The following is a 13,342-nucleotide window of genomic DNA, read 5'->3' on the forward strand; positions in this document are numbered from 1 at the left end:
AAGGGATTATTACCATAGTAAAATATCAAAGGCATCGATGATAAAAATATAGGTAACTAAATATTTATTCTAGAAACACTTGCATTCACTGAAACTTCTATAATTTATTGTAGACAATTTTCTTATATTAAATATTGTTTTAATATTTACATAAACCAAAGTTATAGTATAGTAACTAATTATTGAACATTTTATTTAAAAAAAATCTAGTAATAATATAAAATAAAAGATGATGTGATAAATATGATACTATGATGGTTTTTGAATTATTGTCACCTAAACAACCGCCACAACACACTAAAAAAAAACTCTTCACTTTCTTAAATTTTGAGATACCTATATAATAATTTAATAAAGCATACAAAAAAAAAATTGTAAATAATCTCACATGCAATAATATGCAATTTGAGATTAGAAAACATCTAAAAATAGTTTGGAAAAATGAAGATTTTCTCTTGACAAATTTCCTAATAAATCAAGCTAAATTTGTATATTTTGTTGTAATTCTAAGACCTGTACACAGTTGAGTATTACAAAAGAGAATTCTAATCAGCGAATATGACCTTTTCAATGTTCACCTTTCTAAGAAATCAAGGCAAGTTGTAAAGTCATAGGATATGCCCCAACATCACCTTTCACCTAATGTGATTATATTTCCTATTTTAGTTGTCACACATCACCAACAGATAAACGAATATTTTTTTAAAATATTTTATTGGTACTCACTTTAGAATCAGTGGTACACACCTTTCGGTGGTGCGTCTATACAAATATAAACAACAACATATAAAAGGTATTAAATGATAATTAAACTAATACATAATTTACTTACATTGAACAAAAAAAAAAAAATTAAAAAAAACCTAATACAATTTACAGTAGTAATTGTAGACTTGAATAAATACCTAAAAACAATTGTATAACAAACAAATCAATATACAGATTGATTGATTGATTGATTGATTCTTTTATTTTTCACACAACATTCTTAAAGATATAAATAAAAGATTAAGTACAATAAAGTGTGAAAAACAGGATAACCACAAGCAAGCAAAGCTTTTAATCTGTGGCACCCTAACTTAAAATATAAATTTACAAATATATTACAAAAAATGTTTTCATGTAGTAAATAAATGAAGGAAAATACAACGTACTATAATATAACATATATATATACATCAGTCTCAGAATATATACAAAAATGTAATTAATTAAGTTAAAGTTAGACATATTTTACAAATGTTGTTTTCGCATAGGTCAGTAGAAAACACACTTACTTACAAAATGTCTGACAGAAAAAAAATAAAAAAATACTTATACATAATAAATAAAACTAAAAAAACTAGGAAGCCCCTACGAAGGTGACACCATACCATGACATGGGACAATATGTTTTAAGAAAATGGCCAACCCCTATTCAGGGTATATCCTATTAGATAAGGGACACTATCCCATGAAATAAACAAGAGACAATATATGTTGTAACACTATGGCCAACCCCTATTCAGGGTATATCCTAAATAAGGGACACTATCCCATGAAATAAACAAGGGACAATATATTCAATTCAATTCAATTCAAAAGACATTTATTTTCATCCATGGCAATACAATACAAAATAATAAACAGAAATGGTAAGGTATATTAAAAATGAAATAGATGATTGTTGGATATACAAAAGAAAAGTGAATTTAAGAAAATTGGCTATGGAGGAAGGCATAATCCCGAGAAGATGAGGAAATCTTGTGCTGGGTATGCCTATGCAAATAAAATGGATAATTGAATAAGAGTGAAAAAACAAGGAACAATATATGTTGTAACACATGGCCAACCCCTATTCAGGGTATATTCTAAATAAGGGACACTATCCCATGAAATAAACAAGGGACAATATATGTTGTAACACTATGGCCAACCCCTATTCAGGGTATATCCTAAATAAGGGACACTATCCCATGAAATAAACAAGGGACAATATATGTTGTAACACATGGCCAACCCCTATTCAGGGTATATTCTAAATAAGGGACACACTATCCCATGAAATAAACAACGAACAATATGTATATTTTAACACTATGATTAAATTCGCGCAGGCGGGGAAAATTATTATTATTGGAAGGACATTTTTGTGTAGGTTGAATTACATTGCGTCGGTCGCTAGTGGGAACCAAGCTTAACCACATTGTGAGATGGATGTTTTATGTGCTTATGTGCTGTTACGGGTATAATTGACATCATGATTGCCATCATATTATGGGTTATTTTTGGACCAGTCGATGTCTGGTTTTGGAAAAGTTAATTTAACAACCTACATTCAAGTTTGTCTTCTGGTTTACCACGTTCAAGGAGTGAAAGATAACAAACGATGTCTTTCATAAAGACCACTTGATTCTCTACATCAGGCATTGGTTCACCAGGCTGCGATCGATGCGGCCGAGGGGCTATCTGTTCTTCCGTGTCTGAAGTTGTTAAATTCTTTTTCTTGTGCCGTTTTACTCGGACTGAGCTAAATAAACCTTTCTTCTGTTTACCTAAAAGCAATAAAAAAATCAACTTTTCTGATGCCCCAAAACCAAAATTTTGATGAGGTCCTAAATTCAGTGCTTTTTTGTAAATGAAATTTTTCTTTATTTTAAAAAAAACTGAACATTTTTAGCAAGTAAAAAGGGTGGGACAAAACAAATTTAGATGACTGAGAAATTTTGAGCACAGACATGATTATTTGCGTTTCTTTTGAAACACATGACAGGAAAGAATTTTTGTAACATCATTAGCAGTAAAAAAAAAACCATATTGGATCAATTGACAAGGATGGAGGAAAAGGAATAGATAACTCACTTTAAAATAAGTTATTAATAGATTCTTGTAAATTACAATATTAAAATGTAAAATGGATTTAACTTTATATCACTTTCAATTGCTCTCTTTAAAAGATAAATAGGACACACACTGATTATAATTTAAGAAAATGGAACACCCTATAAATGGGACACTATCCTGTAAAGCTGTCTACACTATCAACTATAAAAGTATGATGTGCTCAAATATGATATTAATATGACAACATCATTTCTATATATGGGCACATCTTTTTGTCACATAAAGTTTGATAGTGACGGACAGAGTTTAAAACGGAAAACAAGCAATAGATTTGTTAACACCTATACATGCAAAGATACACCTATTAAGGGAACATTTTGGTGAGTCCCGAAAGTGTCTAATTAATAGATGTTCGCATGTATTAAGTTTCGATTGAAATCAGATGCTTACTTTTCTTGTCCGTGTCGGCACTCTTACTATCTGGTCCTTGCAAGGTATGTTCATGGTGTACTGATGTTGTTCCATTTGATGCGTTCGATTTCTTTGATGAGCTTCTCGAATGTGAAACAGGCGGGTCAGCGATATTTGATCCTTTAAGAGATGAGAACAAGATGTTTGATTAACTTTTACCAACATAACTTAAATGAATTCACAATAATTTGAATATTGCGATAACAATTATGATGATAAATTCCTTACAAAGTCCCAATAAATTGAATTAAAAAATACATTTTTGCGCTTATATACAGTACAACCATATACAGATAATATGTACACAAGGTAAACAGTTCGATACCACTCTACCAAGTTATGGAATAACCTACAATATGACAACAATCAACTTTTAATAATGTTTCTATCTTTAAAAAAAAATCTCTTAATTTAGATTTACTTTTATTCTTTTTATATTGATTTGTATTATTTGTTTTGCAAACTTTTTAACATTTATCATACCATGTACCATTATTACTGAAAGTGTACGGTAAGCATAACTAAATACAGTTTTAATATACAGTAACAGTATATTTTCTTGTAATCATGGTCTGATGATGAGATAATAGCAATTGTGTTGACAATAAAAACAATGGCATTAACAAAGATTTTGATGACGTCAATGACAAAATATATCACCTCATAAACTGTGATTTATTAATCATTGATTAAGAAGGCACATTGAAATTTGCTTCAACTTAAGAAAATAATATCTAAAATATATTTTAAAGCTTTAGTACAATTAAAATTACAATTTACAAATTATCACTTATTCAAAATAGGTAAGTATTTACAACTCATAAAATGGGTTTATAATGAATAATTATCTGATTGTGTACGCAAAATACACTGATGACTTTCACAATCTGCTATAATGCACTGTTATCAAATAATTTGCACCCTAAAGGCTTTTAAATCGTGAGATGAATTGAAATAAGTTTACACACATACTTAATATTGTGCTATCCATTTGCCATTCTGAAAATGTTATTCCTTTACCTTTCATACCTAATGTCCATGGGGTGCAATTGGTGCCACAATGGTTCAAGTATGACAATATTGTACATCAGTAATCCAAAATGGGTAGTCATTAATAGCAACATAACCCATTATTATTTTACTATTACTAAACTAGTATGTGTGAATAAAGGACCACTGTTTCATCTTGAATTCAAGCCCTATCTTCTACCACTAGTTAATATTAGCATACAAAAAGCTTTTTCTCATACTAAGCTTATAAATCAACCTTTTAGTTACTGTTTTAATTTAATCTTTATTCAGAACAGGAACTAAAGATTCTACTTGCCTTAAAAGCAGTTAATATATTTCATTTTTAAATGATATGGTTTGTCCAATTGGGCATTTTCCCGTTTTAAATGAAGCCGGATTTACTATGATTGAGTAGGTCCATAAATGTAGCACTCCAGTAATATACTTGCCCCAAGTCTCTAGTTTATTTGTTTATGTTGATATTATTTCTTTCATTTTTGTCTTTAAACTAGATGAGTCGCTTAAACATATGTATGACATGCCATGTGTGCCAAAATGATTATTTTTTCATCATTATTAAGCCAAACACTGTCTAGAACCTTGATTAAATTGAGACAATTTAATTAGGTCCACCTCTTTTGACTTTATGACTGATAGAGACAGATATGGCTTCATTTAATGCTTAATAACTAAAATATTAATAGACTGAAAAGTCTGAAGTGAATGGCCAATGTGTTCGAACATGTCACTCTGACTTCTTTTTTCTTTAAATGGAAATTTTGATTAATCTAAGAGATAGAATCGTAACAATTACATTGATAATAATGGTCCTTGTTAATTTGGATTCTTTTGCTTATCTATCAAAATGCGGGTTGGTGACATAAGAGGTGATTCACACTAATCAACAGACTGCATGTTGTTGTACTTAACTATAGGTCTGAACATACTTGTAAAAGACATAGAAGGAATTCCAATTTAAATACCAGCTATATATAATATGAAAGAGACAAAACTTGGTCTACACACGTTTTTCACCATTTTCCATTCCGATACTAATACAGAACATGATGTACAGTATTATTGTATTTTTAATTTTACTATTAAAACCATCTCACTTAATAAAAAATAACATCTAATGTACAATATAACTTTATTATATGTCACCCGGCGGATTTCACTACATTCATACGTCACGAAATTGGAATTCGTAAAGAGTGGACAAACTAAAATTGATTGCGTTAAAATCACAGTGTTCTTAAAAAACATGATTATTAATAATTGTCCAAGGAAAATAAGCTTTCCAAATTGTCAACTAATTACAGGAACTCAATAAAAAAGAATCTGTTGATTCAGAAATGACGTACATTAGGTGACCAGCTGTAAAATCAACGACTGTTTTTCAGTTCAACTCCTACACAACACCCACTACCAGGGTGTGACATTCAAACTGCAGTAGGTTTCACTTTCATATTTTATAAACTAATCTTTATTTTTATGTTACTCTACTCTACTAACCATGTGTTATAATAATGTCATCTATGGCACAAACAAATGTCTACCAATTACCAGTTAGTCATTTCAGTTGTTAAATAAATAATACATTTTTAAGATGCTATACAAACAGAACAATTAATTAATAAGTTATAATAGAACTATTGCTTTCCTTATATGCACAGGCTACACAATAACCATATTGGAATAGAGTTTTGAAGCCGAAATATATATATTTTTAAATTTAAGAAATGTGTAAGTGTAATATTACATCTGCTTAATCACTTTATAAAGTAGTCCTTTCTAACCATATAGGTTTGTACCTGGTACATCTAATATAATGGAAGTTTTATTGACAAGCAAGCAATAAAAAAAAAAAATTTTCGACTCTCCTATCAAATACAACTGATATAATACTACAAATTTTGATGGACATATTTATTGTTGATAAAATCAAAATAGAATCGTTTGTCAGATCTAACAAACGATTCTATTTTGATTTTATCAACAATAAACGCAATTCATTATTTCAGTTTTATTTCAAAAGCATGACTATGCTACATATTGGTTTACGAATGATCTAAAATAAAATATTCATGAATAAACAAAAAGTTTTTTTTTATATATTTAACATTCACTAAAGCCGACCTGACAACCCTGCCAAAGAAACATTGAAGAATAACGACAAATTTGGGACTGTCTGCAGCCCACGCACAATTTCAAAGGAAACAACAATATTAAAGACTTTAATATACTGAGAGTGTAACGCAACCAGGTCAGCTGCAGCCCACCTACCTTTATCATTATCAGGGCGAAGCTATATACCATATGCCTTAATTTCGCACACCCTTAATTTTTTCAAAAACAAATAATTTAAACTAATAATTAAGAATGGAAATGTATGGTTTTTAAACTGGACAATTTACTTATATTTACACAAAATTTAAAGTCTGCAAATAATTAAAAGGCTTCAAATAATTAAAGGGCTACCAATTTAAAGGCAGCAAATAATAAAAGACTGCCAATAAATATAGCTGCAAATATAAAAGGTGTAATAACTAAAGGCCGCTAATGATTAAATAACGGTAATTTTTTATACTTTTTTGACTCAATTGTTCAAATGATTGATATTAATAATATACTTGTTTACTAAATTCCTGTAAGATAATTTGTTTTTGACAGATGTTGCTAGTCAATACTATTGCTCATTATGGTGGCTAACCGATATTTATATCCTCAAAAATGCATTATCTTTTATCCAGTATGAGTCCTTGATACAGAAATCAATAGTGTTATTAGTTTAATAAAGAATTATCTATTTTCAATGGAAAAAAAGTCATCTGTCGATCTAATAGTAAATTTATGTTTATCCCTTATCATTGTACATATGCATTAAAGTACAAAATATAGTGCTTCGCTGTATAAACTTGTTGATATATTATTACAAAACAGTTTGATATATTTTATTAAAAATATTTTATACAAAAATTCATTCCTTCTGCATACATAAATACAGTAATGATACTTTATTAAAAATATTTTATACAAAAATTCATTCCTTCTTCATACATAAATACAGTATGATATATTCATTAATAATTTTATCATCTTTACAGTAAAACTGAATTTTGATATATTTTTTACATTGATTTTTGAAGTAGATAGTATAACCAGAGGGATTTGGAAAAATAAATTGTATGACGTCTCTATTGCCAAAACAAAAATGATTTTCTCAGTCAGAATTCTAAATATCCAGGGTTTATTACAATTTACACCTTGGTGGGTAGCGGTCGCACATCAGTGATCAAACTCTATCATATAGAAGAGAATGTCTACGTTCCAAAGCCTTCTTTGCACTGGACTTGAAGGATGGTAAATTTAACGCGGTTTTACTGAGACCATGGTAAGTTCTACTGCCCTTATGTGAGCAGGAAGTGGTCAGTAAAAGTTAATATTGGACCTTGTTAATTTTTTAACCATTAGCGAATGGTTGCCAACGTTTGGATTTGGACTTTTCTTGGTCAGTTTAGCTGGCGACTTGGTTAATTTGACCAAAATAAGTCCAGTGCGATCGATGTTTAATGCGTTTTATAAATCATGAATATACAACTGGGGCATTAAAACAACATCATTAATCCTGTTATCAACAATAACTGGTATATAAAGTTAGGCTTGTGGTACCCAATGTGTGATACCAAAAGGAAATAATGTGTATTGGTTGATAATGTTTGGCTTGTTTATGTTACAACTAGCTTCTGAAGAAGGAAATAATACTGTACTATACTAAAAAAGGATTAAAAATGGCTTGTGAAAGCATTTATATCAACTGATATGACCAGAAATTTGCATATGTAGTAGTAAATATTTCACAGCCTTATTGCACATGACAAGAATTTATTTGCAAATGCTATACTTCAATAGCATATGAAACACTAAATTTGCATTATTTTGAATAAAATTAAAGTGAGGAATAATTTAAAAAAAAAGTTTTCTTCAAATCGCAGACTAATGTTAGTTTATCTTCACTTGTCATGTATAATTAAGGAAGAAAGTTAACGAAGAGCAGTTCCATTTCAATCAATCACTTATTATGCTCAAGATATTAGGATGAGAAAGCCTTGCTAATTAGTCAAGAAGATTACTTGCATAAGAATAAGGCAACGTTTATAGCATGTAATATATTGTAAGAAAGATTGTTTATAGAATTTAAAATTAGATAATAGTATAATAGAACATATTTTTATGAGATACATAAATTTTAATAGTCATATTGAATGATTTATGTGATTACTACTACTACAGTATAACATAAGAGGATGCCCACTCTTTGATATTAAGGGAAAATCAGAAATGATTAACCACTAAATTTTGGGTACAAGCCGATAGCTTACACTCGCACTCCTTTTCTTGGGGTGCTTCAAGAATATTGTGAATCAATTTCTTTAATTCTAGTTTAAATGTTTGAGATTTTCCACAAAATTTATCTATAGTTACTACTAATGCCAATTTTGTAATTAGATTACAATCAATAAGCTCATCTTAATGGAGGTCACCTTAAAAAGACAACCAACTTAAAAGGAAACCCATTCAAAGTTGTAGAAAAGGCTTTAACCATAATGCGGCAACTTAAAAGAATAGTTTCTTTTACTAATGTAATTCTATTTGAAAGCGCTCGTTACATAAATCACATGATTATTTATGTAGTAAGGTCTTTTTACGGGGATATGGCATGTTATATGCCATCCAAATAGTGGATGCAGACATTTTAAATATAACAGATGATACAATCACTAATGGTCTTTATGGGTTGTATTCGGTATTACTAATGTGAATAGTTGGCTTTTATCTTCCTAGTAAATTGTATGTAATTCAAATTACACACTACTCTATGTATTTAGCGTGGGTGTGATTGAAACAGGTATATGTTGCACAGAATAAATAAGAATAATTTAGAGGTTGTAGACAATTATCAAATATATATTGATTCTAAACAAATCTCGCAATTTTTCTATATATTTTTCTAATAGTATTCAGAAGATTTTTGTCTCTATATATAGGACTAAAGAAAAATGTTTTAATCAGATGTTTCCAATTTGAATTATTCAGTAATTAATGTTGAAGGTTTAAATTTCAAAATGATTAAATTAATGATGGCCTCTATATGTTGGTTAATAATTTCAAAGGTTTATAGCTCCAGGTATAATTTTCAATTATAAACTTTTGCAATAACATTGATAATAATCCCACTTATTGTTTGACAGAGGTGAAGCATGCCGTTCATCATAAGATAAGTCTGTACTTGTAAATGATAAAATAGGAATTCTACTGATTTTTAATGACTTACAACTGCTTGTAATAAAAATAGATTTTTAAATTTATTTTCCTACATAAAATTGATTGATCGATTTACTTTCTTTCTCAAATTTACATAAAATGAGACTCGATTTTAGTGAACTTTTAATTCTTATTTCACAATTGCTTGTTTTGCTTCACCTCTGTATGGTTTAATATAATAAATGTTGTTGCAAAAATGTTTCTATTTTATAATAAACAATATGATTTTTAAAACCAGGAGGTATACTATTATTATAAATTATTGTAAATGTACAGTATAAAATATTAAAAGCTGAAGACAATGTGAAAAGTTAGGAAGTAAATAGGTGCATAATTAGTAACCATGGATGAGATAAGAACATTCAATGTGCAACATGCAAAAGGTTTTAGAAATACGAGTTCCAATGCGCTATTTATTAAAAACGACTTTCATTCGATGACAATCTAAATACCACTTTTAATTTAGCAGACATAAGCCAGACACAAATTGAGACTTCGTCTTGGAACAAAATTGCCTGTTTGCGAGAGTGTGGCACAATATTCGTTATTTTTTAATAATTAGATTTCAATAGCATTTCAGGATTTTAAATTAGATTTCTTTTACTCATAGCACACTGGAAAGAATACCATTACAAGAGGAAAAAAGTATTAAAAGAAGCAAAGCAATTGTTTAGTACTTGTCAATTGTAGACTGGACATTAACCTTGGGAAATTTGGAGTACTAGCAATATTAAACCGTTTATTACACCTGTCGTGGGCAGGCGACACAGTAATCTTACAGTTAATCTAACTCTCAACCACACAACAGTAGGACTTTTTTTACCTAGCCCTTCTAGCACACCGTAAAACCCAGGGATTGTCTAATTAGCAGGCAAACTCTTTTGCTATCCACACTTATTGGCATACTCTTCAAATTGGACAAAATATTGTTTATTATTATTATAGGTACATTGCCCCAGTCAACTAAATTGACAAGTACAAAACACCTGGTCTTTATAAGTTTGCCTTCACCTGGTATGGGGGTTGCACTGGTAGCTGTAATCGGGGCACACATCGTCTGGGCGGTCATTGCAATGACACGACCCATCGTGTCCATCTCCTTACCCTTAGTTTCTGTTGGAGCAGCCACGGCAGGCGTTGATGGCGCTTTCTTGACAAAGGATAAGAATAGATGTCTACACAGGTCTTCTGGCATGTCCACATCAAGGTATGTTTCCATAAAAAGCTTGAACCCTTGGTAATCAATGGGCTAAAATAAATAAATAAAACAATAATATTAGCTGTATGATTGTAGTTGGGATAAGGTGAAGGTCCTATAAGCTGTCTATAAAGCCCTGTGCTGTTCCATGGTAGTCACTTAACATATTCTTGAATTGAAATGTTATGAGTAGTGTGAATGGGAGAACTGGGAATGAAGATGACTTTCTCAAAGATAATTAATAAACTAGAAGAGGATCCCATTTTCTTTTGTAATGAATGCTTTTTATGAACATGGAAATGGTGGCTTTTATTGAATTCTTTTAATGCCTCTTTCAAAGGATGAGGCAATCTTCTAGGAGATCTGGGACTAAAGATAATTAATTAACTGGAAGAGGATCCCATTTTTTTTTTGTATTGAACTCTTTTAACAAACATGGAACCAATGGCTTAATGCCTCTTCCAAAGGATGAGGCAATCTTCTAGGAGATCTGGGACTGAAGATAATTAATTAACTGGAAGAGGATCCCATTTTCTTTTGTACCGAACTCTTTTAACAAAAATGGAACCTAATGGCTTAATGCCTCTTTCAAGGGATGAGGCAATCTTCTAGGACATCTGGGACTGTAGATAAATCACCCAAAGATAATTAATAAACTGGAAGAGGACCCCATTTTCTTTTGTATTTAATGCTATTTATGAACATAGAACCAATGACTTAATGCCGCTCTCAAAGGATGAGGCAATAGATCAATTGTAGGAGATCTGGAACTGAGAACAAATCCCCAAAAGAAAATTAATAAACTAGAAAAGGATCCCATTTTCTTTGTATTGAATGCTTTTTATGAACATGGAACCAATAACTTAATGCCTCTTTCAAAGGATGAGGACATTAAATTAAACTATCTTTTCTAATGACCAACAAGATGGTGCAACTCCCTTGCAGACATCTTGCTCCTGCTTAAAGGATGGGGACATTAAATTAAACTATCTTTTCTAATGACCAACAAAATGGTGCAACTCCCTTGCAGACATCTTGCTCCTGCTTAAAGGATGAGGAAATTAAATTAAACTATCTTTTCTAATGACCAACAGGATGGTGCAACTCCCTTGCAGCCATCTTGCTCCTGCTTAAAGGATGAGGACATTAAATTAAACTATCTTTTCTAATGACCAACAGGATGGTGCAACTCCCTTGCAGCCATCTTGGTCTTGCTTAAAGGATGAGGACATTATAGTAAACTATCTTTTCTAATGATCAACAGGATGGTGCAACTCCCTTGAAGCCATCTTGCTCCTGCTTAAAGGATGAGGACATTAAATTAAACTATCTTTTCTAATGACCAACAGGATGGTGCAACTCCCTTGCAGCCATCTTGGTCTTGCTTAAAGGATGAGGACATTATAGTAAACTATCTTTTGTAATGATCAACAGGATGGTGCAACTCCCTTGCAGCCATCTTGCTCCTGCTTAAAGTATGAGGACATTAAATTAAACTATCTTTTCTAATGACCAACAAGATGGTTCAACTCCCTTGCAGCCATCTTGCTCTTGGTTAAAGGATGAGGACATTATAGTAAACTATCTTTTCTAATGATCAACAGGATGGTGCAACTCCCTTGCAGCCATCTTGCTCCTGCTTAAAGGATGAGGACATTAAATTAAACTATCTTTTCTAATGACCAACAGGATGGTGCAACTCCCTTGCAGCCATCTTGCTCTTGCTTACAGGATGAGGACATTAAATTAAACTATCTTTTTTAATGACCAACAAGATGGTGCAACTCCCTTGCAGCCATCTTGCTCTTGCTTAAAGGATGAAGACATTAAATTAAACTATCTTTTTTAATGACCAACAAGATGGTGAAACTCCCTTGCAGCCATCTTGCTCTTGCTTAAAGGATGAGGACATTAAATTAAACTATCTTTTTTAATGACCAACAAGATGGTTCAACTCCCTTGCAGCCATCTTGCTATTGCTTAAAGGATGAGGACATTAAATTAAACTATCTTTTTTAATGACCAACAAGATGGTGCAACTCCCTTGCAGCCATCTTGCTCCTGCTTAAAGGATGAGGACATTAAATTAAACTATCTTTTCTAATGACCAACAAGATGGTTCAACTCCCTTGCAGCCATCTTGCTCTTGGTTAAAGGATGAGGACATTATAGTAAACTATCTTTTCTAATGATCAACAGGATGGTTCAACTCCCTTGCAGCCATCTTGCTCTTGGTTAAAGGATGAGGACATTATAGTAAACTATCTTTTCTAATGATCAACAGGATGGTGCAACTCCCTTGCAGCCATCTTGCTCCTGCTTAAAGGATGAGGACATTAAATTAAACTATCTTTTCTAATGACCAACAAGATGGTTCAACTCCCTTGCAGCCATCTTGCTCTTGCTTAAAGGATGAGGACATTATAGTAAACTATTTTTTATAACGACACAAGATGGTGCAACTCCCTTGCAGCCATCTTGCTCCTGCTTAAAGGATGAGGACATTAAATTAAA

The 13,342-nt window shown here is 31.2% G+C and overlaps 1 protein-coding gene across 5 annotated transcripts in view; it reads right to left on the minus strand.

The window, feature by feature from the left end:
- The window catches only part of LOC140040359 (diacylglycerol kinase beta-like), a 113,979-nt gene that overhangs the window by 34,423 nt on the left and 66,214 nt on the right, over nucleotides 1-13,342 (minus strand). For 4 of the 5 annotated variants that reach the window (XM_072086238.1, XM_072086236.1, XM_072086237.1 and 1 more), the window contains 3 exons: nucleotides 10,642-10,879; nucleotides 3,274-3,414; nucleotides 2,316-2,534 (listed from right to left, as the gene is read on the minus strand). In XM_072086238.1, the coding sequence (XP_071942339.1) occupies nucleotides 2,316-2,534; nucleotides 3,274-3,414; nucleotides 10,642-10,879 (598 nt within the window). The remainder of the gene's footprint in view (nucleotides 1-2,315; nucleotides 2,535-3,273; nucleotides 3,415-10,641; nucleotides 10,880-13,342) is intronic. The other variant, XM_072086239.1, reaches the window with a different exon arrangement.

The sequence above is a fragment of the Antedon mediterranea genome, chromosome 2 (genome assembly GCF_964355755.1).
Source record: "Antedon mediterranea chromosome 2, ecAntMedi1.1, whole genome shotgun sequence".
Classification (NCBI taxonomy): domain Eukaryota; kingdom Metazoa; phylum Echinodermata; class Crinoidea; order Comatulida; family Antedonidae; genus Antedon; species Antedon mediterranea.